The sequence below is a fragment of the Perna viridis genome, chromosome 13 (assembly GCF_037379345.1).
Source record: "Perna viridis isolate PV_CMFRI_1.1 ecotype Kerala chromosome 13, ASM3737934v1, whole genome shotgun sequence".
Taxonomy (NCBI): Eukaryota; Metazoa; Mollusca; class Bivalvia; order Mytilida; family Mytilidae; genus Perna; species Perna viridis.
The window spans coordinates 6,691,630-6,719,329 of NC_142457.1; the positions used below are offsets into that span (position 1 = coordinate 6,691,630).

General features: G+C 34.7%; 3 protein-coding genes and 1 long non-coding RNA gene across 5 annotated transcripts; 3 read left to right on the forward strand and 1 right to left on the reverse strand.

Annotated features, from left to right (window-relative positions):
- Positions 1-741: 741 nt before the first annotated feature.
- LOC148599389 (uncharacterized) lies at positions 742-2,067 on the forward strand. Its single transcript, XM_088557132.1, has 3 exons — positions 742-774; positions 1,075-1,251; positions 1,527-2,067. The coding sequence occupies exons 1-3, from the start codon at positions 742-744 to the stop codon at positions 2,025-2,027; spliced, it is 711 nt and encodes a 236-aa protein (XP_088413258.1). The 3' UTR covers positions 2,028-2,067.
- Positions 2,068-8,304: 6,237 nt separating this feature from the next.
- On the forward strand, positions 8,305-13,138 carry LOC148599390 (uncharacterized). Its single transcript, XM_088557814.1, has 3 exons — positions 8,305-8,616; positions 10,607-10,730; positions 12,180-13,138. Exons 1-3 carry the CDS (start codon positions 8,467-8,469, stop codon positions 12,635-12,637), a joined length of 732 nt encoding a protein of 243 aa, XP_088413940.1. The 5' UTR covers positions 8,305-8,466; the 3' UTR covers positions 12,638-13,138.
- Positions 8,610-12,066, reverse strand: LOC148599391 (uncharacterized). The gene is made up of 3 exons (XR_015917822.1): positions 11,903-12,066; positions 10,310-10,528; positions 8,610-8,982 (listed from the first exon to the last, which is right to left on the reverse strand). It is a non-coding gene; the product is annotated as an uncharacterized LOC148599391 (long non-coding RNA).
- Positions 13,139-13,411: 273 nt separating the features above from the next.
- Positions 13,412-26,775, forward strand: LOC148599392 (uncharacterized). Of its 2 annotated transcripts, none has more exons than XM_088557812.1 (8): positions 13,412-13,496; positions 17,250-17,392; positions 18,211-18,380; positions 18,718-18,834; positions 21,779-21,913; positions 22,963-23,032; positions 23,648-23,723; positions 24,460-26,775. In XM_088557812.1, the coding sequence occupies exons 2-8, from the start codon at positions 17,361-17,363 to the stop codon at positions 26,134-26,136; spliced, it is 2,277 nt and encodes a 758-aa protein (XP_088413938.1). In that variant the 5' UTR covers positions 13,412-13,496; positions 17,250-17,360; the 3' UTR covers positions 26,137-26,775. The 2 variants fall into 2 exon arrangements, with proteins under 2 accessions (XP_088413938.1, XP_088413939.1); XM_088557813.1 differs by having other exon boundaries at positions 13,413-13,491.
- Positions 26,776-27,700: the final 925 nt, after the last annotated feature.

The following is a 27,700-nucleotide window of genomic DNA, read 5'->3' on the forward strand; positions in this document are numbered from 1 at the left end:
CGACAACATATTTGACCAGTGTGGTGGACACGTTTTTCAACAAAGGGTCGGCATTCCAATGGGAACAAATTGTGCTCCTCTATTTGCTGACCTATTCCTTCACTCTTATGAGGCTAAAAGAAGGAACTCAGTTTTGTCAGATCCTTTAATCTCACTTTCCGCTATATAGATTACGAATTATCGTTAAACAATCCTAGTTCATTTTCAAAACCAATTTACAATGGTACAGAAAGATGAAAGTTTCTATTATACTTACCATTAATATACTCTTTTAAGAATGTCAGTTAGGCAATATAGGACAGGTCATACCGTTATGTACAAATGCAAATGCATATAGAAATTCTTATGAATAAATGCCAATGACATAAATATAGTGTTGCTGTACATGATTCATGATTTTATTTATTTTTATTGTATTGGTAGTGTCTTGTTTATATATGTACTTAATATGTTTATTTTGTATTGCAGGCTAAATCCCAAGCCAAACAAGATGTATTCAGAGCTACTGGTGATATTGTAGAGACAGCTATTAGACAACATTCAGATCCTAGTCAGCCAGCTGGTAGCCGCATTAAGCAGACCAATCTTCAGCGCACTGTTAACAGAGTTAAACAGAAACTTCGTCCCGCTGAACCACACAGTTTAGATTTTGAGGTAAGTGAAATTTATACTTATTGCATAAATAACAAAAGGATATGGAGTAAATGTACAGTTTTAGACTTTAAGACATAATTTATATTGATGTCCAGACGTCGGAAGATAGACTACATTCCTGTAAGTAATTTAAGCATATATACTAATGAATTTCAGGTCTTACACTTACACTTCAAATTCTGATGTGATCAATAGTGATGAGGTATTAATTTACCAAAATGGCCGTCTACACAACTAAAATATACTAGTATACGATTAACATTATAATAAATACTATGTACAGAGTAAATGTAAATGAGACAATATTCAGAGTAAATGTAAATGAGACAATATACATAATAATTAAGCAATAGCATATCATAGCATGAAGCAATACTCATTATTTCTATATTGTTCTTATCATTTCTTATTATATTTCAGGTATTACAGGCTTTGACAGAACTTCTTGCTCAGCCAGCAGTATGTGGTTTCGTTGCTGACTTTGAGTCTGGTTTATGGCAAGCACTTCGTGTGGTGTTTCCAGGCAAGACCATCAACGGCTGTCTTTTCCATTTTACACAGGCTGTGTTTCGACATGTGCAGGAACTTGGACTTCAGGTAAATAACTTAAAATTCATACTTTCATAAAAAGGATAACATAAAACATCGACAATGTACGACGCAATCAACAACATTTGAATTTTGTACAACACTGCGTGGACATTTGTATGTTGCACACAAATCCGAAAACATGACTAAGAGCACGAAACCCAAAGTTCCAAACCAGTAATGCTAAATGAATGATATAAACATCAGAGCTTTGCATGCATGATTAAATTTTGACGATCTGTTGTGTTTGTACATGTTAACTAAATATTCTTTTTCTTTTTCAGCCAGCTTATCGCCAACAAGATAGTATCTTCAAATACATCAGGAAGTTGATGGCCTTACCATTTCTGCCAGCAGAACATATTGCACCCGCCTTCAACAAACTGAAAGACATGGAGACGGAACCAGTGACAGCTTTAGTAGAATACATCAACAACACATGGATACGTAGTACCGTTTGGCCGATTGAAACATGGACCGTCTATATGCAACCAACGAGAACGAACAACGACGTGGAAGGGTGGCATCGACGTATCAACAAGAGATCCAACGACGAGACAAAACCGTTCTACCTCCTGGTTCCCAAGTTGTATGAAGAGGCCGCTCTATTACCAACCCAGATGAAGATGGTGACAGAAGCCAAGCTGACGAGACAACAGAGAGCATCAACCAAGCTGTTACAACGGAAGTTTTTCGAACTGTGGGACCAGTACAGCTCCAGTGATCTTACTGCTAGCCAGTTACTTCGCAGTTGTGGCTTACTGAATGGGCCTGCAGCAGTTTAGACTGACAAATGTGAACCATTAAATTGTATTAATTTTATAATGTATGTGACTCTTGAAAATAAAAATAACAACACATCAATCTTTTTTAAATAGTAAATTATCCTTCAGATTAACGAACACGAAGGTAAATACAAATTTATATAGAAAGGTACGAGTTGGCAAAGGTACGAGTTTGTTGGGTACGAGTTGCCGAAGGTACGAGTTGACCTGTACCCGATGAAGGATACTACAGACACTGAAGTGAGCCTCATATCTTGACCTATACACTTTAAGATCGATGGTGAAGGAAAAGTATTAACCAAACTTTACGACAAACGTGATGACTTTTCATTCCGTATTGTCAACTTTCCTTTGATCCGTGGCAACATGATCCCTTCAGTATCTAGCTGCGTATGGAGTTTTCATATCATAACTCGTACGTTATGACAGAGCTTGCCATAACTACGCAGACATTTTGTATCGCGACTGACTACTTACAGTTAGGCTTCTGGGTCAGTGTTACGTTGCTACAAGATTAAAGTCATCACTACAAAAGTTTTATAGTCGTCATCATGAACCCGTGGATCGTTTCGGCGTATCCATCTGCACCATAAAAACTGATTTGTTCAACGTGTCATAGTTTTTTTCTGACATCTTTTTTCTACCCAGGACTTGACTTTTTATTAGCAAATAGGCGGTGTTTCTAAAAAAAAGGTAGACGCTTACTCTACCAGTGCATCTGGTCCATGCTCTTAGTTTTTAATGAAGTCCGAATTGTTCATTGACTTTTGTCACTTTGTATGTATTATTTTGGTTATTTCATGTTCCTTTTTGTGTGTGTCTGCTTTCTTTGTCTGGTCTTTGTCCCTGGATTACATTCTTTTGATTTCCGTTAGAATGTTGGTTCTCTTGATTACACTTTAATACTAACAAAAATATTAGGGCAACAATAGATCCTGCCCTATTAATTTTTTCCAAGGCCTGTCCTGGTCTTCAAGTTTTATTTCTTGAAAATTTCAATCCTACCTTTTTATTTTAAGTTTAACCTGTCCTGTCCTTCAAGCTTTATTTCTTGAAAATTTAAAATTCAATCCCGCCTTTTTATGTTAAGTTTGATCATAGCTCACCCCTTTATTTTTTTCTACTGATATTTCACCTGAAATCGAAAGGTTACTGTTACTTTGCAATAATTTAATTTCAGTAGTATTTAACGCCATTTCATTGGTTAATTTATTAACGATAACCTGATTTGGTATTTAGACCACGCCCCTCCCGGAACTACTTTTTTAAAACGTAAATATAGACATTCCAAAAACAATTAAGATAACTGTATACTTTGGCATAATTCGGTAGCTTTATATATCAATACATCATATTGTATATAATGAAAGGAGAAACTATTTAGGATTTAGGGTTATAGACCTGTTGACTTACTTTACATAAATGTATGTACGTGAAAAAAAAGACAGAAGAACAAAGATTGTCTATCTACAATTTGTTTGATATTATTTGATCACCAAATGACCAAAGAAAAGTACATAGGAAAGTGCAAGATTAGACACCTGCTTTTAAAGTTTATAATTTCTTGGCCTTGAATTACTTTATCGTTAGATCTTTCATAAAGGCTAAAAACCACTAATTCCACTTCCCATAGGCTTCTATGCTAATTTCACAATATTCAATGGCTTCTCTGGACTTTACCTTAACTTTAACCTGCAGAGGACTATATATCAGCATGATTCTACATATGTCAGCTCACAATCCTCAGAATGGCATGTGGGGTTAGCAGACTTGCAGTGCAGTACTGGTCACCGGAAGTGAAGGGTCTATAAATAGCATGGGAAATCCCAGTGTTTTCACAAGATAGCGGTATATTTAAAAATCATTATGGAGATTAGGTTTCACATCACAAGAAGCAAAATGCACCTATAAAATGTACAGAAATGTTTTTCCTTTCAGAAACTGTTTAAATATTTTTAATAAGATGAGAACTTTTTTCACAGCACTATGAGGAACAGGGGTAATTTCTGCGTAGGACTATTTTTGCGTACGTTCCAAATGCTCATTGGTTGAATTGGTGGTCTGTAACCTAAATTATGTAAAAATAAATCGATTAAACATGATCATGAAATTCCATTATTTAGTTTAAAAGAAACAAAATATATCTTGCAAAGGAGGAAATGTGTTTCAAATTGGTCCGTTCTGTATCCCATGTCTTTGAACTTATTGCTGAAAAGAATATGCTACATGAGATACATAATATTGTAGCCAAAAACAAAACATCACAATATAAGCTAAATGTTGGGAAGCCATACTAATAAGATGTGAACCCATTTGAACATTTGGTGTCCTAGATTTTTGTCCACTTTGGTCTGCCATACATTAGGTTAATATTGGCTTCCTTATGTTAAAAAATCAAGGGCATATTCCTTCTTAGCGTTTTTATACTGGTGTGGAATTAGATTTTTAATTGAGAATCTGTATTATTACCGATGGATCAAGAAATTTACAAAAGGAATTTGGTCCGATCTGTGGAATCCAAAAATGGGGTACATATGCTAAATTTTGCCAAAATTATGCACACAAGTTAAAAAATCCAAACATAAAGAGAGTCCAACCACGAATTCCCCCTGGATCCGCCACGGGGTTTTCTACGTAATTTTTCTGGAGTTTTGGTTTAAGGGAAAAATTTCCTGGTCTTCTGTACTTATAAACATGTAGTTTGATAGTCATTTTTTAGCTTAGTAACTTAAACTAGAGACAGTATGGTATTTTGCCTTAACGAGGTCGATTGAGCACTGTATGGTAGTCTGTTATTAATTACGAATTAACATGACTTTTATACATGCTTAGTTAACAAAGAAGAGTTACCTTTCTTGCTACTTTACTTCAATAAAATGGGGTGGTCGTAATGTCCGTATGTCCGTAGACAGTAACCATTTGATTTTCGGGGGGGGGGGGGCTATGGATTTTTTTTCCTGAGACAAACCTTTTTACCTTGAGCAAAAATTACTTCTAATATTTTTTTCAGGGCCAATCAAATACAAATATAATATTTTCACCTACTATTGCAATTGAAAACATTTGTTTTGTCTTCTCACTGTGTTAAAGAGACAACGACCCCAACGGGATGAAAATGTCAGTCTAAGGCCACCCATTGGTCTTCAATGAACGACGAGGAAACCCTCATACCACAGGGCAGCTTGTATCTGGCCCAAAAAACATCATCGTAGAAAGATACAGCGAAACAGTTGCTCCTATATAATCAAGCAACATAAAAAAATAAACTAATTAAAAGGTGAAAACGAAACAAGGCATACAGAGGCCATACATTCCTTGCGTCTTTCACAGACAGCATGGCCCTTGCTGTAGCTTGTGGAAGGCAACAATTTATCATTATTTTTTTTATTTTGCCAGTGATAAGTCAAATTAATTTTTCTCAAAATTTTCAAGAAACAATTTAACTTTTTCTTCCCAAAAATCCATAGCCCCACCCCCAGAAAATTCAAATGGTTGCTGCCTTAGTGGATCGTTATGAAAGCTTCAGGAAATGATTATTTGTTTATTAATATCAGCGTGCACCATTTATTTAGAAGAGTTTGATCCGAATGAATTTAATTAGGTTTTCATCGACGTACTTGGCCGCTAACACCTTCTTTTTTGGGGAACCATCAATGAAATACTTTTTCTACCTGGTATCAATATCTGATTTGAATAAGCTTTTATTTTTATAAAAAGCTAAAAACTAAGATCAGTTTAAATGGAAATTTTAATGTATTTGCGCACATACGTGTTCAAATATCTTAGTTAATTTTATAGAGAACCATAGGAAATCAACGGAATATGTCCCTTTTAGGCCAGTTACCGCCCCATTCCGAATCTGGATCCATCACTGTGTAAAGTGACTAGAGAATCTGGCATACTTGCATATTCCTGCGAGTAGTCCCACTTCTTCATGCCATTTTTGTTATTTGTTTTGTTTGTTTTTTATGCCTCTGTCACTGAATTGCTTTACCCCTGTCTGTACTTCCGTCCTACTGATATTATGTAACAACAGTTTTTCGAGGCGTTACGCTCTATTTATTTTTTACCAAGTAACGACGTACCCTGACAAAATATTTTCCTAACAGTTAGGAACAGATTATAACCAAGCGTTTGATGTCTAAATGCTGAAGATCAAACAGACGTTCTAAAATAAAGACCTATTAATATGTATGACATAATTCTACCTGTATGCTTGTGAAACTTGGGGCAAACTAACGAACACTGAAAATATAATGCTACTTCACTCAATTTGCCTTATGCTTTGATAAACGAACTCCAAAAGACATGTACATTTGTATCAGTAATCTTGGACTCTAGTCTACCAGTGGACGTACGGACAAACTTACGTCTTGGTAAAATACTGAATGGTAACTATACTAAAACATCTCTCTGGCGAAAAATGACATGCTCCCATTTCTTGAAAACTTTATTGAAGAAGCCCACATACCAAATAAAAGACTGTGGTCGAAAATAGTTTGTCAGTCAGATACTATTTTCTAAGATACCAATTGGAAATTATCCGTTCAACATCGTCCTGAATTCAATCGATATCGTAACCTCTACTCCTGTTTGATGGAATATAAACTTGTTAGACTAACTTCATACAATACCGAAATTACGAAACAGCTTCTCCTCTTAACTTTTCTCGTGCAACCAAAGATAGCGACTATACACTATGTAATCTATATACAACAGATCTTGTAGATTATTTCATTCTACATTGTGAAAAGCTACTTGAGGAAAGAAATGAGCTATTTTATACAATTGCTGACCTCCTACCAGTACACGACCCCTTTCCTTTTTTAGAACAAAGCGAAGATGAAATTCTCATCTCACAATTTGGTGGCATTACTGACTTTATTAACACTCGATTCAGGCACATGGAAGCAACTGATTTTTTGTATAGCAGGTCACATGTTCAAAATGTACGAAGAATTTCAGGTTGTTTTACTGGAAAATAGATATAATTTTGGTTATAGATCCTTTAGTGGTAAGTTGGTGAGCATGCTCAATGTACACTTCCGCGAGGTAGGGCTTGGGTAGAACAAAAGAATTTTCCTCGCGGAAGTGTATTTTGAGTGTAATGGAAGTGACTTTTAACTGTTGAGTCTCTGTATTTTACATATATGCTTAGTTTGTTTGAAAACGAGATTGAGTTAATAACATATGAGTAACAATCGTCGCAATGATTGGTCAATTCCGTAGGCATTTAGTATTTAAGCGAGGTCATCGGCGCGGTTTATCATTTCTTTTATAGATAGCCATTCAGGTGTGTAGCACACCGTATCTACGCTGTGAGACTGTTACAGTCTGCACGTTCTTTTCTCTTAACTTATCTACGGTTATGTCGTTTTCTCATAGGAATGCAACATTCCGAGAGAATACTTTGGTTTAGATTTATTCGGACCTTTCGGCTTCTTTATACGCTAATTTATAATGAAATTATTTGTATTTCTGGTTTTCTGTCGAGCTATAACTATGGCGCAGTGAACAAACGTTTAGGGTGTTAGTCACTACCAGTTGCATTGTCATACCGGTTAATTTTGAAGTTATTAAGCGTTATGCATTTATAAGCGATATGCACCATTGTTTTATAGCAAAGGCGTTGTACTCGGTCAAATAAACATTGTGTTTCTAATGGAGTTTTCATTTAGACAGTGTTACAGTTACAGAGCCCAGTGCACGAACGTACCACACAAATGGGTGTCTTAATAAGGTTATTTAGTCTGAATATAAGTAGTTGATATAGACACGTAAAATCTAGAAAAGCGAATACATTAGTGAATGTTCGAACATTTATTAAAAGAATAACACACTACTTATTTGGTTAGATTGGTATTGCTGTTTTATTCATCAGAAGTGTTAACTGGCCATTTTCACAGAGACACTTGTACATACAGAAGACTCCCGTTACATGAGAATGCTCCACGCATGCTCATCGACTATCATACAGTTAGCACAAAAGGGTCTATTAACTACATGTATTATAATACTTCTTTGACTGAAAAACAAGTAAATTCTGTCGAGTATGTTAAACCTATGATTTCATTTTATGTATGAGTAGTTAAATACATGTTTTGTAAATCTTCATCAAATGGAGGAAATAAAGACAATCAATCAATCAATCGATCGATCACTATCATTAAGTTTTACCTGTAAGCGACCTGTATTGAAAGAAATGGTACTATTTTCGATTTGCCATAAAGAAGGGTAAACTCAAATCGAAACCCATAACCTTGGTTCCCTTGATTACTCTTTCGCATTGCTCTCATTTTCTCCTTTCACCAGCCCCCTCCCCCTTCACCCTTTCCGCCAACGCATAAAACTATCACACGATTCAGAAATGATTACCTGTATACAAAATAACACACCATAATTTGCTCTATATGTATGTAAGATAAAACATTGAGATGAAATGTGTGGTCGGTTATTTCACATTGTCATTTCAATTCTCCTTCCCTGTTTTTATAGTGAAGGTGACGTCTGTCCTATAATTCCGCCCCGCCATATTGACGCCGCATTAAAATTATGGAATTTCCTGAGGATTGATGATGTGGTAGAGAAGGTAAGAAAACGTTTGTCCAAGTACAAAGGTTTTAGTGTTGTGAAGGTTGATTGACCTAACCGTTGAATTATATTCAAACTCTGTTCAATAAACTTACATCAATCTCATGTAGTAGGTCAATATACCAGGCCGACTTCTTAGTGCCTGTAGTGTCCTTTATCTTAAACTTTTGTTGGTAGATTCCAAAAATACAGGATTGTTTAAGTACAAAACGTCATCTTTATAGTGGAAACGGAGATCAAAGGATCTTCTATGAGTTGACAAACGATGTTCCTTCTTCAAATTAACTATAAAGACGGCCTCAACAGTCAAGTAAACTAGTCGAATTCTCTCACTGGACGTCTGCTGAAAAACATGTCCACCACACTGAAAAAAATATCTTGTCAATAAAAATTCAAGCATTTTGACATCTTCTTCGGTATAGTAAGATGTTGTTGAATCGTTTTACAAATTATGAGTCTCTACCAAGTTCTACAAATCCACGTGTAGATGTACCATCTTTCATAGAGCAACAGCGATGTATAATGCTTGCGAGTCGGGGTTTCAACTGAACATGGGAAATTTTAGTTAAATGAGTTGAAATATCATTGGTCTCGATGATATTATATTCTGATAATAATCTAAACTTGAGACTTTCCAGAGGATCTTTCGTTTTTATTAGTGTAACAGGCGTCGTGGAAAGACTGGAGACCCTCCTATAGAAGTTAAAAGTTTCGGAAGGGGCTTGGTAGCACATTTTTTCAGATCCAGCTATGAAGCGTTGTTTATATGAAGTTTTGGAATTCAATACATAGACTGCAGAAGGAATTGAGTTATATACTGGCGAATAATTTGAATCGCAGACGGTGGACCATATACATGTACGTACCAGGCCTCGTTATAGAAAAATAGTAGTATTATTTCCCTGCATTAGGTTGACCAATCGTATTCCGATGAAAGAAAGTAGAACTTTGAAAGGACATGTTGGTATGCTGACAAAGTTTGTAATGATTTGTTTCTCTCAGATTTTTTAAGTATTACAGTATTTTTTTTAAATTAAGTTTATTAATTTTCCTTGAAAATACCTAGTTTATAAAATTTTAAAAAGACTGCATATCACAACTGAGTGCGAAAAAAAATGCGAAACTTCCGGTAACTTCAAACTTTTAACGGTGGTTGAAAAAAAGATGGTCAACCCCTATTTCCATGGTGATTTTTCGGTCTCTGCAGCAAGAGTAATCAAGGAAACCAAGATTTTGAGGAAGTCAAAAGAATGTAATCCAGGGACAAAGACCAGACATTGAAGACAGTCACACACAACAAAGAACATAAAACAACCAAAATAATGCACACAAAGCAACAAAAGCAAACGAACACTTCGGACTCCACTAAAACATGGGAGCATGGATCAGGTGTACCGGTAGGGTAAGCGTCCTCTGCTTTTCAAGAAACACCTGCCGAGTTGTTTATTAAAAGTCAAAGCCGGGGTAGACGAGAGAGGAAAGGAAAACTGGTTTTTGAGTCCTAGTTTTAATTAGAAATTACTGGAAATCTTGAAAAGGTTAGTACTGTCGGCTATGGGCAAAATAAATACTACCGTTTTCCCTATACAAAATAGCCTGCCCAGTTATCCGGAAGATAATCAACCAATCAGAGGCTTTTTTTTCAAATCAAATAAAATGATCCTTAATTTCAACTTCTATATAGAATGTACCGTCTAGTTGGTTTATTGCTACCTCGCCTCCAGATCCCCGGTCGAGTCATAACAACGACTCCGAAATTCTCTGCTGAGCACCCGGCATTAGGATCGAGTTAGAGTTCGGAATTCATGCAAGTACAATGTGTCCGAATGGAGTGATATTGCTTCCTGTAAGGTTGCCGCTTCCGTATGCTAGCTAGCTCGTTAAGATCTTGGGGTGTCGAAATTCTGGTCCTGAAATGCATGAAATATTTGGCATTGGATATTAAAGCTACAACCAATTGATTTTTTACATGTTTTCAATATTTTCAGAGTGACATAATAATTGCTCTTGGAAGTCATGACATTAGAGTTGCCGAAAGGGCAGCGGAACTTTGGCACCAGGGATTTGCTGATTTAATCTTGTTTTCTGGAAAATCGGGAAATTTAACAAGAGGTACTAAACACAGTTAACACAAAAAAGGAAACTAAATATTTCAGAGTCATTGTTTCTATAAAATTGCTAATTATAAAGGAAGAATAAAAGTTACTAGCCGTCACTTCTTCTCTCGATGAAAGTGAGAAAACAGAGGAGACAGAAAAGTACGCTTAATATATTACACAACCTAACTAGTAAGAGTAATCAAGGGAACCACGATCCTAGCAGAAATCCATGGACAAACACCACGCAGACAGATAAAATAGACACACACAACAGATCTTAATTTATTCTTGGTGAATAAAATAACCAAACTTATACGTACAAAGTAACAAAAGTGAACACTTGAATCATTAAAGCTAATTAAGGATACATTGCATTCTATTCGAAAATGACGGGCTCCAACGGTCTTTAGACGGGGCCACAGCTACTGTAAAAAAGTGATAAACATAGACGTATGACGGTCTTTTTTGCAACGTCATAGATAAATTTTACACAGTTCACAGCCATCACAACAAAATTTTACTCAAAAACAGTCCGGGCGCCATTTCGTGCAACACTTATGCTGTGTCTATTCATAAATGTGACGAAACTAGTTATATTACAATCGACACACATGTTACCTTTAAGCTCTTTATGTAGAGAAAACGTTCACATACAATATTTGTTAAAATATTTATGTATCGAAGTGTAAAATGCACAGGATGATATTCATCGGGACACAGCTTGGTCAGAACAATTTTGCCTGAACGGACACGATATTTAAGCTTTTTGAACTCTGAATGTGCGATTGTGATTAAATATTTGATACTGCATAGGTTTCTGTCATAAAGTTACAAAGATCAAGAATTTAAAAAAATAGCAAAGTACTTCAAGAAGTTACTTTTTGATGTGATAAAACAAGGCCTCTTTGTGGACCGATTAAAAAAGAAACATAATTGATTCACAATATAAAGAAACATTGATTATTGGGGTTTAACGTCCGAGCAGCAATAAATCAGCTATATTCAAGCGATATATAAAGAATTCAATTTTTGGTAAAAACCGCACCAAGTTTACTTTTTTACATTTTTGACCTCAATTTGAACCAATTACATATTTAGCTACATATTACGGGAAGAATGAACATGTAGGCCTTTCTATAAGCGTGACGAACAGCATGAATGGCGCCGAGAGTCGATTAAACTTACTTTCACCGTAAGTGATGCAGGTAAAATTAGTTAGGACTAAATGATCCTAGGATTCTACATCCTTAAAACAAACGGAAAAAGAAATTAAAAACACGTGGTTCAAGATTGCCTTAAGTGAACATTATCTAGTACCGTTTGGGGTCAAAGGGACATAGTCCCACTAACTAACCTATGTTCATGACTTTCGTACATAGAGGCAATGAAATATACAGACCCAGATAATAATAATCCTAAAGTCACTATTCGTAAATATTAACCAACCTACTTTTGTTATCAGGTAAATGGTCTGAACCCGAGGCTGAAATATTCAGGACGACGGCAGTTAAACTCGGGGTCCCTAGTAACAAGATTATAACTGAAACACAATCATGTAATACTGGGGACAATATTAGATTTAGTTACACAAAATTGGTGGAACAAAATTTGATTCCATCAAAAGCAATACTTGTTCAGAAACCCCATATGGGACGACGAACTTTAGCAACATTCGAAAAACAATGGCCAGGTCAAAAGTGCACCATTTTTGTTACGTCACCTCAAGTTAGTTTATTTGACTACCCAAATAATGACGTAGGGAGTTTAGATGACGTCATCATGGTAATCATTGGTTATCTTCAGCGGATGAGTTATTATTTTAAAGCTGGTTTCCAGAGTTACCAGTATATACCAGACGATGTGTGGATCGCCTATGACATTTTATTGAAAGCTGGAATATACAATGGACATCTTATATGATCCAATGACAAAACATAACATAAGGTGCTTACTGAAATCTTAACCTTGTAGTAGTTGTTTTAAATTATTTCGTAGTAGCAGTACGTGAAACGAGGCGATAAAATTTGAGGAGACAAAACCACGAACACCAAAACTATAACACACGAAGAACATACATAGAATACAGAAGAACAAAAAAAAAAACAAAATAATAAACTCACTTTAACCCGGGGTATATAATCCCCTCTGGATCCCCACCTGCCCTTTGCATCAACTTTGGGGGGAAAACAACCTTGAGCGTACCCCTTTAATATATGCTGGTTGTTTACTGGTTAACTTTTCCACAATTGAATTACAACTACAACTGGTTACAATTGTCGGACATATGAAATAATTGAAGTCTGGGAAATAAAGTTTAATCCCCATTTTTAAAATGTGAGGTATTTTAAAACATGTAATAATTCAAACTTTGTTCTTTTATTGTCAAAAGGGAATAGTTTTAATAAATTCAAGTAAATTATATGTACATATTTATTTTATTTTTGTTGTTGATTTTGTGCAATAAACAAGCAAAAAGTAAGAAAATGAATTCCTGACCCCCTCACTTAATTTCTGGGTCGGACATCCTCCTTTATAATTTTCTGAATCGGCCCACAATTTATATCACAACGAAATATTATAAATTATTTTCTTTACATAATTATGATTTTCCACACTGATTTTCAGCAATTCTTAAAATCTTGTATAAAAGGGAAAAAAAAAGGAATGTTAATTTTTTTCTAATTATTTTGACATCCTAAATCCAAAGTCACCAAAATAGAGGCTTGTGTCACAGAGGTTTGAACTGCCTGCCATGATCAAGACATTTATATGTAGTAAGGTAATTTTTTTTATTATGTATTGATAAAACGTACATCAATTGTTTAAAGTATTTTTTCGAAAACAACGGAACTTGAATAATTATAATTATACTTCCATTTTCAGTGTACATCAGAGAAAAGTCGTTTATTTTATTTTCTCCTCGATTATTATAGTTTTCTGTTTGGTTTGTTTGTTTGTTGGGGTGTAACGTCCGAGCAGCAATATTTCAGCTATATTCAGACGATGAACATGAAATTGATGATAAAATGAACATGAAATGATGATGAAATGAAAAAGGGATGGGATACAAGGACAATGGGGTCAACAAATTTTGATTGCCACTGGAAATAGGGAGAGGTGGGTAGGGTCGGGCAATTTAGCCTCCTGTGGCGGAGCTCTTTGGTTCCTACTCCAGGAGAATACCACAGTAGGATTCTTTAATGTGCGAGGAACGTGGCATCTTTCCTAACACAGTGCACCACTATGCTTTGCGGTCAGGTTTTCCGTATTATAGCCTGACAACCCCAGCATGTAACACGCCAGGGGTACCCATCCCAGTTGCTCTGTGGGCAGAGCGCCCAAGCCCCCGGCTAGTGTTCTGAACACACTTTAGTCGCCTTTTACGACAAGCTTAGCGCTGCTGCAGGCCTATTCTTTTAACACCCGGACCTGTACGGGCCTATAATTTTCTGAATTGGCCCCCAATTATTTTCTTTACATACGTGAGATTTTCCACATTGATTTTCTGAAAATCTACTACATCAGTTTATTTAAATACGGTCAAGGTCAACTACAATATCTAAGAACATGTATACATTAAAGATCCGGATAGAATATGGAAGGTGACTTATACAGTATACAGTTATTAAATGGGTTGGCCTCGTTCAATAGAACACTTGGTCATTCTCAGTACCTCAGGACAAATATTCTGGTCTATTGCATCCAACCCATTTAATAACTGTTTTATTACCTAATTTGTCTATGAGATATAATAAAGAATGGAAATGGGGAATATTTCAAAGAGACAACCATTCGACCAGGAATAGGAAATTGACCGCACCATGTTTACGAATTGGCAGACGAGAGTCAAATCTACGTTTTTACACACGAGCTTTTTGTGTGTAAATTCTAATTCAATGAAGCGCTTAAAAAAAGTTCAACCAATCAAAAGGCTTAGATAAAGGAGACAATTGCACCGTGCAATAGTACAACGACAGTGCAATAGATCGCCCTGTCCTGAATAAATTTTGAAAATAGAGAAAAATATGTTTTATATTTAATAAACAAGATAAAACCTTATAATCAGGTAATAATATAATATATTATTTAACGTATGCCGCATAGCGCAACGTTTGCAAATATTGCCCCATCTACATGTACCTGGGTCTACACGATTGGACTTCTATTGGCGGCACAAAGTCTTATGTTATTATCTTTCAGACCTAACATTTAAATTAGCCGTGATATTCATTGACATTTTTCAATGATTTTGTATGAACTCTTACTGAAAATCTGAAAGATTATTGTTTGGAAATCTGGGACTCAGAACTCTGTTTTCAAATATAGACATAACAAATTCACTGTCAGATATTTGAGGTGTGGAATAGACCCATTTTGTGGAATGTGCATGCTCAATATAAAATTCCAGGTAGAACAAAAGAATTGTCCTCGCGGAAGCTTATATTGAGCATGCTCCACGCATCGACCTTGCCAAAGTTAGCACAAATGGTCTATTTGAAGAAATTTGTTACATAATTCCGAATTCTGAAGTTATTTTCACTCATGACAAATGTACCACAGAACGAAAGCTTCACGAAGATGAATCGACCTTATTTTGCATTTACAATGAAATCGGGGTGCTTGTATAACTCAGTGGCAGATGTACAATTGACCAAACAGGTAGTCAATCACTGGATAAGAAAAGAACACTTTTCCTTCTTTAAGACCATCCTTCAAAAATGTTGGTTTGCCGTTTATCGACTTGCAATGTTAGATGTGAATAGGTAGATAGGTGAATTTTTTTTTTTAAATGTGAAGCCAATGTGCCAAACACAGATTAAAAATTTTCTTGGAAAGGATTAAAAATATAACAAAAATTGAGTAGGTAGGTTTTGAACTGTCCCGTACTACCATACATCATGTACCGAGTTACAGTCCTAGATTAAATCTACGAGGAGGAATGACCCGGCCAGCGAAAGCTATATTTTTATATAGCCTAGCTGGCCGTGTGGTCTAGGGTGCTGGACTTTGTGCAGGCGGTGTTGCCATAGATGTCACAGCGGTACGAGTTCGAGTCCCGCGGAGGGAACGACCAAACATGTGCATCGCAAATTTGACAGTTCTAACATATTTAGGAATTTTTCAGACCTTTCTATATATATATATATATACATACAAAGTATAAGGTTAACTATGTTAGGGAAAACTATTTATCTATTAGCAAAAGTTTTGAACTCGGGAGAAAGTCTAAGTAAATACAGAATTTCTGCACACCACCTTCAAATTGAATCAGGGCGTTATAAGAATATACTCGTTCAACAGAGGATATATCGGCAATTCTGCCCTGGCGAGGTAGAAGTGTGAACAACTGGGGACATGTTGTTCAACTACTAAAGTACAAGTCCGGAAAAAGTCAGTCAAATATTTCAAGTATTTAATCCTTTGTTGTAAATATTATGTCGGTTATAAAAGCTCTTTAAGAGTTTATGTTGTTTTGTTACGTAACTTGCCGACTTTAAATAAAGCTTATTTGATTTATTTTGAAATATTAACTTAAGTAACGCTCGATGGGGCATGATGGTAAGCTAACCAAATATACAAAACGTGCACTGAATATAACACACCAAAAACTCCTCTCACATATTAAATAAAACATTAAAAATGGTAACTCTGACCAATGGCTAACTTTCTTAAGTTCAATCGAACCAAAATATTCACTTGTCAAAAGCAATTAATTAAATCAGTGTAATGTTCAACGGGGGATAGTGTCAAGCGAAAATGAGATGATACTGAAAGAACTATGTAGATTTATTCACACATTTGACCATAAGCATGCAATAATAAGTTATCATAATATCAATTTAATTTAACGTCTTCCTGATTTGGTCACGAGGAGGAGTGCAGAGAAGCTTAAGAACATCGCATTTCCTAGAGCAATTTATCTACACAGCCAAATGTGTCACATATGATAATCATATGGTACTTTATTGAATGTTAATTTCTGTTTACTATGGCAAGTCGAACAAAATATGAAAAATAATAATTTGTAGGTTTTTTACCCATAAATCTAATTTTGCATGATTCTTAGCTGGAGTGATACTCAATAACATCTATTGTTGTAAGTATATGGATGTAAAAACCTTCACTTACAATAGAAACATCCTTACTCTGACTGATTGACCCTCTTAGAAACATGTTAAAGAAATAGTTATGGTTAGTACAACAAAAGTACTTGTATTGAAATATTAACTAGCCCCTTTGAGTAATTGAATCAAAAAGTGCTCATTTACTTTTGTTACTTTGTATGTATGATTTTAGTTATTTGATGATCGTTGTTGTGTGTGTCTGTTTTCCATGTCTGGTCTTTGTCGCTGGATTACATTCTTTTGATTTCCGCTAGAATCTGTGTTGTGTTCCCTTGATTACTCTTTCAAGCCATTTAGGAAAAAAAATTTCTTCGCCTTAATTGTACATGTTCTACAAAAGATTACACACACAAAAGATGGGGAAAGCTGCTGAATGAGCACGTGACATTTTCATATTATACTTTCAGCTTGAATGTCAATCTGTCTGAAAGCTTTCAAGTAGGGAAAAACGTCTAAAGATCATACCAAATAACTAACAGAATAATTAACAATTTGTTGACCATATATCTGCAATAAGAATGAGCCAGGATTCGGGCTCACAAGATGAAAGGTATGTACATGTATTTTGCCTTTTCACTCACATTGGTGTGGTTGTACAATACAATGCAGGACAGATCCATAGGGGTGGAGCAGCACACGCACCCCTCGAAAAATAGGGAAGAAATTGTTTTGCCCGAATTCTTAATTTTTCACAAATTCTCTAATGGAGTGTTCATATCACAACTCATACGTTATGCCAGAGCTTGCCGAAACTACACAGACTTTTTGTATCGCCCTAGAACTCTAACAAATAGTCTTCTGGAACAGGTTTATATTGCTACAAGATTGAAGTCATCACTACAGAAGTTTTATGGTCGTCATCATGAACTCATGGATCGTTTTGGTGTATCCATCAGCACCATGAAAACTGATTTATTCAACGGGTCATGGTTTTCCTTTCCTCGTTTGTCTACCCCGGACTTGACTTTTTATGAGCAACTCGGCGGGTGTTTCTAGAAAAACAGAGGAGGCTTATCATACCGGTGCACCTGGTCCATGCTCCCAGTTTTTAGTGGAGTCCGAGTTCCTCATTTGCTTTTGTTACTTTGTATGTATGATTTTATTTACTTTATGTTCTTCGTTGTGTATGTCTGTTTTCCACGTCTGGTCTTTGTCCCTGAATTACATTCTTTTGATTAGCGCTATAACTTTGGTTCCCTTGATTACTTTCTCAAAAGGCAGTGATGAAAAATGGTTTAAAATCCCCGCTAGTGTCCATTTATAAGCGGTGAAATTGACTTCTATATTACTCACATGTTACCATCATGTATATACACTATGAATTTTTACTGTATGTAAAATGTAAAATAGAAGCTTAATATTTTGTAGTGAAACTGAAACTGAATACGATACTGCATGGGAATCCGGTGATTCAGATCCTCCTTTTCACACCAGCCATTTATATAAAGTGATTTCCGGTAGTGTAAATGCAGATTCTACAGCATTAGAGTTAAGTAATACCAGAGTTGATGAACTTGCAAAACTACCTGAATCAAACGGTAACTATTTACATTTGTAGTATACACAACATGGTCATGTATCACTTTTTTTACCATCGATGTCTATAATTTTCAAAATTGATATTTGATCGTGTTAAAAAATGAAAGTATAGAAAGTTAACCTGTTGACATAATAGAAATATACTAAATTTTCGGATTTTGATTTTTTAAAAATCCTATTATTTGAGATGATTTCAAATATTTAAGTCGATATGAATTTGCCAATGATAGGTTGGAATTGGTTTTCAGAGTTGTATCCGTTATGATGTAGAAATTAGAAAAAAACAATTTTATAAAATAATGTACAAATTGCTTGTTTCTTGATCTCCCTTCGCAGTGATTGGAGCCACACAAACAGTTAGTAGTTCTGGACTACAGGGCTCTGCTCAGACTGTGAGTTTCTTTTCAACTCCTTTCAGCAATGCAAGTGTTGGGACTAAACCAGCAGTGTTTGGTAAGTTAGGGATATAAACACAGGTTCGGATCCTAATACTTGCAAAAAGGGGGTGCTGGCCGAGGTTTCTCAGAAAAAGGGAGGGGCCGGAGCGCTAGGACATTATTGGCCTTTTTTTGGGTCAATTTTACACGATTTTGCCAATAGAAAAGGGGGAATGACAACCCCTGCACCCCTCTGGATCCGCCACTATAAACATACATGTGGTTATTATGATATTTGGTATGTATTTTAAACAAACAAAAAAAAAACAAAAACAAAAAAAACCCCAAAAAAACAAAAAACCAAAAAACAAAAAAAGATTAAAAAAAAAACAAAAAAAAAACGAAAAAAAAAAAAACAAACTAGTAAGAACTGGCCATTTATGTCGTAATTTAACCCCTCGCTATCCCTCGGGGTAAAACAATACGACATAAATGGCCAGTCTCTGGTAGAACAATGATAAAATGGAGTATATGTGATTTATTTCTAAATATATCATTCAATAGTTTCTTGGATATGATCAGACTGTGTAATACCCGTAGTATTTGGATTTTCGATCTTGAGCTATTTTCTACTTGGTACAGAATCTGTGTACTAGTATTAATATTTTTAATTTTGGACTATTTTCTACTTGGTTCAAAACAAATTAAAGAAATGTCATAACAACTGAAATTGATTTACATGCTAGGTTATATGATTTTCAATTGTAGTTACATGTAGTAATCTCACCACCATCATGTGGTGACGTTGAAATTATACAAAGGTACTTTTTATTTCCTTTGATTCTTGACAGGATGTTTTTGCATGATTTATTGCTATGTTATATCAAGTTCAAGATCAACTGTTCTGGTGTTTTACAACTCCCGGTTTTTTTTTGTGGGAAATAATATTGCTAATGTTTTTGTTGTTTTTTTTTTTTTTTTTTTTTGTCTCTTATTTTTCTCATCTTCAATTTGTATGTGTAATCTATTTTATTCGGTTCGCCGATTTGTGTATGTAGATTGTCTTTGTTTCAACTCGGCGGGTGTTTCTAGAAAAGCAGATGACGCTTATCATACCTGTGCACCTGGTCCATGCTCCCAGTTTTTAGTGGAGTCCGAGTTGCTCATTTGCTTTTGTCACTTTTTATGTATGATTTTATTTACTTTATGTTCTTCGTTGTGTATGTCTGTTTTCCACGTCTGGTCTTTGTCCCTGAATTACATTCTTTTGATTACCGCTATAACCTTGGTTCCCTTGGTTACTCTTTCATACTTTGTATTTTCACGTTTTTGTCATGAAATTGGATTTTGACTTATTTGGATTGTCTCATTATTCACCTAAATATGGGTTAAAATGGTATTGGTCAACAAGGTCCTACACGATATTAGGAAGGTTGAGATCGATAATGTTACATATGTTCCTATCCTAATTCAACCCGCCCTTTTTTCGATTTACAAGGGACCAACAACTAACATTTTCTGGGTTAAAAAAAATAACTTTAGCAAAAATGTATGGACTTCCAAGAAAATGTTTTAAAACGTTTCATTAAGTAAAAGGAAGTTTGGGATTTATTTTACTGGTTATGATTAGAAACAAGGGCCGAAACAAACAAAAAAACAACGGGCTAAAGAAGCAATGTCTTCAACTTCATTTAATTGCCTTTTTTCTAGACCAATTTCATTGGGGTTTAGTTATAACTTCATTTTTATCAAGCCACATCAACAGTTAGTATTCCTGGTAAAGGAGTTTCTGGACAACACAACAAAAGAAAATGTTGGATTATTTTTCATGGTGATCGGCCGTACAGATTGAGGATTAAATAAAAAAAATGATGGCATTTTCTTGGTTTCAGTTTATAGCATTAGTAACATTGTAAAGACATGAAAAAAAATGTTCAAAGCGGTTTCAATCTTCAACATAAAATTTGGAATTGATTGTCAAGCTTTTCAACATGACATATATATTTCCGGTATTTGGGGCCTGATATGAGCAAACAATTCAAAGAGTAATCAAAAGAACCAAGGTTATTGCGGTAATCAAAAGAATGTAATCAAGGACAAAAACCAGACATGGAAAACAGACATACACAACAAAGAACATAAAGTAACTAAAATCATACATACAAAGTAACAAAAGTAAATGAGGAACTCGGACTCCACTAAAAACTGGGAGCATGGACCAGGTGCACCAATCTTTTAAGCTTTTAATATTTTGTTTGACTAATTTCATTGGGGTTTAATTACATTTCTTAATTATAGATGTTGTTGGAAATCAAGCCACATCAACAGTTAGTATTTCTGGTAAAGGAGTTTCTGGACAACCCAACTCTGCTCAGACTGGGAGTTTCTTTTCCACTACTTTCAGCAGTGCAAATGTTGGGACTAAACCAGCAGGGTTTGGTAAGTTTATGATTTTTAACATATTTAGTGAAATACTGCATGTATTTGAGAACTATAGTCCTTTGGAAGACCTAAAGAACATATTCTTTTAATCTGCAAGTAGTTTGCTTGATATCTGTTTTTCATTTGTATACAACCGCAAAGATACGCTGATTTAATGTAATATAGTCGTTTTCAGCCGCATTATCGTTGGAATCGGTAGACATTTATATTTCAGAAATTGATTTTAATATAAGTGTATGAGTATGTATTGAATTGGTCCACTAGATTTAACATGATATTACGAATGTTGAGATCGAAATGTTTTAGACTAACTAACCCGGAAATAGTAAAGGACAAAAACAAGCGTTTATTGGGTTCCAGATAAAAATAAAACTTCAGTAAATATTTTTATTCCTCTTTCAAAATTATCCCTAAATTGTATACAATGCAAAGAAAAATTTTGGATTTTTTTTCATGGTGATCGGCCATACAGATTGAGGTTTAAATAAAAAAAAAACAAGTGCTAGTAATTTGTTGAACTGTTTATCAATTTGTGTTAATTGCTTTCTTTTTTGACCAATTCCTTTTTAAAATTATAGATTTCCTTAAAACTACAACTACAACAGCAGTAAGTAGTTCTGCCCAAGGAAACTCTGGACAACAGAATTCTGCCCAGAATAGTGGTTTCTTTTCAGTTCCTGCCACCAGTACAAGTTTTGGGGCTAAGACAACAGGTATTTGTAACTTAATGACTATAAACATATTAATTATGAAAACAGGAATGTACTCTTAATTTATCATTTCTTTGCTGTGTGCTAATTTTCGTTTTTTTTAGCGGTGAATTGAAATTGCGAAAAGAGAACCCGATGAAATGATTTATAACACTTTGTTACACTAATCATTGTTTTTAAACGGTGAAAATTGTTGCCTGCAAATATGTCCACTTGACAGAATCTGTGACTATTAAAACATTCACAGTTATGAAATCTGACGTGTTTCGATACATAGAACTTTATTTAGAAGGAAAAAACCCAAGAATATAAGAACTTAATTTTATTTCTTTTAACCAGCAATCCATAATTTTATTTTATTTTTGTTTGTATGTCAATGCCTGGAAGCAAAATACGGCGGTTGAAAGTAGTGTAGTGATCGACGTTGTTGTTATAGGCTATAGACATTTGGTTGTTGACATTGAATTTAAAATTAATGTATTGACCTTTATGAAATTGCTCCAGATACGAAGTCTGGGGTCGATTTTTGTCGGATTTGTCCCGATCCTGTAGGGGTACCGCAAAAGGAAGTTTGGATGAACTTTTATGTTTATTTAAATGTACTGACAATGTACATTTCAAGGAGAGATAACTCTGTCAAAAAAAAACCTCATTTTTTTACATACCATTATACAATTTAATTGCAAATCCAGTGAGTGAGGCACCATTGAGTGAAATACTATTGTCGAATTGGTGGGGTGTTGACATTCATATTTCTAATTTTTCCCATTTTATCTGAATCTTACAAAAAACTAACACTTAATGCAGAAATCACTTGCCAGGAGACTCTCAGACATGATTATCATCTGTCGGTATAATTTTCTATATATTTTTAGGTTTGTTCTTTTTAATGTTCCGTCTCCTAAAAAACTATACTTTTTTATTTATTTTCAGTTGAAAAAATGATCATATAAGAGGATGATTCTAAAAAAGCTGCATTGCCATGTTCGTGCCAGTAATGAAATATATAAATTGTAAAAGATTTATGATACATGCAGACATTTTTCTTTTAGGTGTTAAATCTGGAGGTATTGGAGCCCAGCTTTCATTGAATTTGGGAGAAAGTGGAACAATTTCTTCTACGTAAGTTGCATTCGATTGTGTCACCGTCTAGCAATGTGTTAATAATCAGATTCGTTTCTCTTAAAAAAATAATTTCTTGGTTTGTTGTATCACGTAGGTAGTTCTCTGGGTAGATAGATATCAACTAATGGTCGATGATTTGTGAAGGAATGGCGGAAAATGCGGGGTACTTGAAATAAAGGAAATCACCATTTCTAAACAAAACAAAAATGGTGCCCTTAAAAAGGTTAAGCTGGTTATCATAGGATACCTCAATAACACTTTACTTTTTATCTGCTGAATCATTCAAATAATCCAAAAAGAAGGGGACTAGTCAAAAATGAACTTTGTGATGTATTTCAAATATAAAACAAACAGTCAAAATAAACTTGGAAAGGCTAGTTTGTTGTTGAAAGTGTTGTCATTACCCGTTTGATATTAACACTATGTGTACCGCAATTATTATCGTTAAATTTATTTTACATTTTTAATTTTAAAAAAACAAATCACTGTGCTTTTGAAATGAATCAATTAGTACTTATCAAAACCACTTTCTTTACTTAAGGTATTGCGGGATGTCATTGAAACACAATAGATGGCTTAAGACTTAAAATTACTTATATTTGTTATTTACAGTACGGCTGATCCACTGAACACAAAAAGCATGCCAATAGAGAAGCCGTTACTGTCCGTGACAAACTCATTTGCAAAGGTATGGGACATACCACTCCTGCATTGTATGCATAATTCCATAGTATGGCATTCTTGTATGAATTGAAATACAAAAGTTTAAAATTCAATACGACAAGAGAAGGAAGAATAAAACATGTGCTATTGGAAATGAGTTGATTTCAAGAACATTAGTTCTTTTGTTACCCTGATTTTAAATGTGTATTGAGGATAATTGAGATTCCGTTTTTTTTTCATTCATGGACATTAAAGTCTAACAAGAAAATTTGATTAACTCAAACAAATAATGTATTGTTTGCTTAAATCTAAGTCGTATTTAGATTTTTTTATTTTGACAACTGTCCCAACTGAGTATTAAAAAAGAAACTTTGCATCATTTCATCCATTCGTTGAGGTTTTACGATAAGCCAAATGTAACTGTGTTAGAATTTGGTTATTAACCCTGCCTTCAAATTTGTAAAAACAGGGTCAGGAGGGTTATAATAAAATTTTAATTTCAACAATAAATGTAAGTACTATTTTTGCTTTGGTTTTATATCTGATCATAATTCTTTGTTTAATTATACACATTTTTGTCATTGTTCAAATTCAAAATGCATTTATTTTTTACTTAGATCTTCTCCTATTTACATCTATATTTGTTGTTTCATCTATATTCAGAGATGTATTAAAAGTACTGCAAATGTTTATAACAAATATGATACATTAAGTCAAGTTAAGTCATGTTAATATTTGCTTTTTTGTTTTGTTTTGTACAGGTAGAATTGCAGTCAACCTTATCAAGTCTTCAATGCGACATTTGCCTAAGACTTCAGGTAACAAAACAAGCAGCTGTTTGGTGCTTCGAATGTAACGAGTTGCTCTGTGATAATTGTGAACAAAACCATAGTGTTCAAAATATTTCAAAACAACACAAGCCAACCACTGTACAGGATTATCTAAATCTCTCATCGTCTGTCACAAGTCTCAGCCATACATGCCAAAGCCATAATTTCAATTTCTATTTTTACTGCGTCGACCACGATGAACCTTGTTGCGTGAAATGTGTCACTGATAATCACAAATCATGCAGCAACATGAAACCTTTATCTGAAGTCACCAAGAACGTCAAAGAGTCTTCCTTGTTCACAGATCTCCAAGAAAGAGCGAAAGACATAAAGGACATCGTTCAAAATCTGATAAAAGACGTGTCACCCAAGAAAGAAAAAGTTAAAGATGAGAAACAGCGAATCATATCCATTGTCACATCTACACGGAAAGCCATTAATCAACATTTGGACTGTATACAAGAGATGATATTGAGAACTGTTGATCAAAAGGAGGAAAAAGAACGTGAACAAATAACACGAACCATCAAAAACCTAGAAGATCTTCTCAAAGGAGCTAACTTGACATTGCACAATCTGTCACAAGCTGGTAACCATGCGTCAGAATTTCACACTTATTTTGGAATTATAAAGTGGAGAGATGAGATCAAGCAATGTGAAGACAATCTTTTATTGCTTCAGAGAAATCTCAAACAATTTGAACGCTTCGATATAAAGGTTAATCAGAAGTTGCTAGACATTCGATCTGACGTTCAGCAATTTGCTGCACTTGAATCAGAACGAACAATGCCAACTGTAAAACTATTACAGAAGGAAAGACAAGGGCAAGCGTTAATTCCGAATCCCATGGTTAAACCGGATATAAAATTGAAAAGGGAGCATTTCTTAACTCTCCCCAGAGACGAATGTTACATGGATATTTACGGTTGCTGTATTACAGAATTGGGATCAATGGTCTTCTCTGATTACAATAACTATCGATTAATCCTTGTAAACATACAAGGTAAATTTAAGAATATAAATCTTTCATTTGCACCTTACGATGTATCAGTAGTAGACAATGACACTGTGGCTGTAACCAATAAAGACTACATGAAACTGGCACTGATAGACATAAGTCATGGCAAGGTTGTCAGGAAGATGGATATGGGGGATAGATACTATGGACTTTATTATATAGACGGAAAGTTCTTCATCAGTGTTGGAAAACTGAAGTTCATCGTGATGAATGTAGATGGGAACGTTCCATCTAAAATAAACAAGGTCGACTATGCAACAGCTTGTTTTGTAGAGAATGAATGTCTTTACTACGCCGCACATAAAGCTGATACTGTCTACTGCTGTGATATGACAGGGAAAGTCATGTGGAAATACGCATGTGATAAAGGTGACTATCCTGTAGGGATTACTGCGGATGTATTTGTTTCCTGTTCGCACGCAAACAAAATTATTTGTATAAACAACAATGGAAAAGAGTCTAAAGTATTATTAACTGGTCTGGATGGCCTGAATAAACCGCATGGTATTTCCTACAGTAAGAGACTTGATTCTTTACTTGTTTCAAACAGAGCAGATGGAAAGTGCACCGTATATAAAATTATTTGTTAACTATAATTGATGTTCGTATGGAAGTTTCTTAATAATAACTTTCGGTGATAATAAGAAGAATTAATTGTTGATAGAAGACAGGGTTTTATCTTAACAAGAAAAAAATAAAGATTGTGTTGTGTGAAAGGAAAATAAAGATGATGTAAAGAAATTCGATTGCAAAAATGTTTACATGTAGCTAGTGTGTTATGTTAGAGTTAATCATACATATATTTGCCATATGATTGCATGGTTTTGTTATTCAACTTCTCACTCATTTGTATAACGCCAGTTAAGCTACACATAAACAATGACATATTGTGTAGATGTACATGAAAAAGGCCTAGTTCATTTCGAGCGATGGGAAGATGTATCGATAATACGATAACCAATTGATTATCCTATTTATTATATAGATTTCCTCCATTATTCTTTGCTAATTTCAACATGAATTTCAAAATTTGAGAACGGCGGATTGATACCAAAGTTGTGGTGTGTTGGCGGGAGAAAGTCCGAGAGTGAAATTTCCAAATTTATTTGACAGTGTGACTTTATTACACTGGGAACATTCGATAAAACACTTCTATAATAACATCTGTTATTTGCTTCAGGTACTTGAGTAGCACTCGAGATTAGAATCATGCAAAATTTAATTCATAGTTAGAAAGCCTACATATTTTTTAATTTTGATATTTTGTTTATAATGTCACAGAAAAGAGAAATTTACATGTGGCTTTCTCAATATTTCAAAGAGAAATCTATACCAATTATTTCATATTCTTATACTTCACCCATTACATCCAAAATTTTCAATTATAAAAGACTTTTGCAGAAACCTCGAGATTGAGGGCTTCAAGGCTAAACCACCTGAATGTTCTTGCAACAATCTCCATTCAAATATGTTCCTTCCGGTCACGTCGTTACGGGAGATTTGTCAATCATCGAAAACGCATCTGCGTAAAATCCTTTCTAAAGGTCCCATATATCGTGAACCACGCTCCATAAATTGGAGTTAAGTTCCTATGGATGCTGTGGAGGACTACGCAAGACAAAATAGATAAAACGAGAACAAGAAAATATTGATTCTCTGTCAGAGTGGTTAAAGGCCGTGGGGTCTTTAATTTTGAAACGACTGAAAGTTTTAAGTAGGTCAATGAGTGCCAATGCTACATCAGTTTTCAAAGACCCCGATGTAGCAAAAACATTGTTTACTATACATAACACAATTATTGTCGCACCAGCAGACAAAGCCCAAAACAACATTGTTTTTGTCTGGAAAATGTTTTACATGCCATGTTTATTATCAGAGATAGACGTAGAAAATAATAGCAGTGATAAGACAACAAGATTCTTCAACCTCAGTTTCCGTTATATAGATGTATTATCTTTAAAAAAAATTCTAATTTTGGGGATTTAATACATATGAAAGAACTTGAGATAAAAGATACCACAGACACTGTGAGGTCAGCCTACTTAGAAATCGATGGTAAAGGAAAACTATTGACCAAACTTTACGACAAACGTGACGACTTTTTATTCAGAATTGTCAACTTTCCTTTCATCTGTGGCAGCATCCCTTCAGCAC

What these genes read in the sequence shown, in the direction of transcription:
- LOC148599389 (XM_088557132.1), top strand. Translation starts at nt 742, where the DNA reads ATGTCCAGACGTCGGAAGATAGACTACATTCCT. An exon ending in GGAAGATAGACTACATTCCT is followed by an intron (nt 775 to 1,074) that starts GTAAGTAATTTA and finishes ATTATATTTCAG; the next exon opens with GTATTACAGGCTTTGACAGA. An exon ending in TGCAGGAACTTGGACTTCAG is followed by an intron (nt 1,252 to 1,526) that starts GTAAATAACTTA and finishes TTTCTTTTTCAG; the next exon opens with CCAGCTTATCGCCAACAAGA.
- LOC148599390 (XM_088557814.1), top strand. Translation starts at nt 8,467, where the DNA reads ATGTGTGGTCGGTTATTTCACATTGTCATTTCAATTCTCCTTCCCTGT. An exon ending in TTGATGATGTGGTAGAGAAG is followed by an intron (nt 8,617 to 10,606) that starts GTAAGAAAACGT and finishes CAATATTTTCAG; the next exon opens with AGTGACATAATAATTGCTCT. An exon ending in ATCGGGAAATTTAACAAGAG is followed by an intron (nt 10,731 to 12,179) that starts GTACTAAACACA and finishes TTTTGTTATCAG; the next exon opens with GTAAATGGTCTGAACCCGAG.
- LOC148599392 (XM_088557812.1), top strand. Translation starts at nt 17,361, where the DNA reads ATGAGCCAGGATTCGGGCTCACAAGATGAAAG. An exon ending in TCGGGCTCACAAGATGAAAG is followed by an intron (nt 17,393 to 18,210) that starts GTATGTACATGT and finishes AATATTTTGTAG; the next exon opens with TGAAACTGAAACTGAATACG. An exon ending in AAAACTACCTGAATCAAACG is followed by an intron (nt 18,381 to 18,717) that starts GTAACTATTTAC and finishes CTCCCTTCGCAG; the next exon opens with TGATTGGAGCCACACAAACA.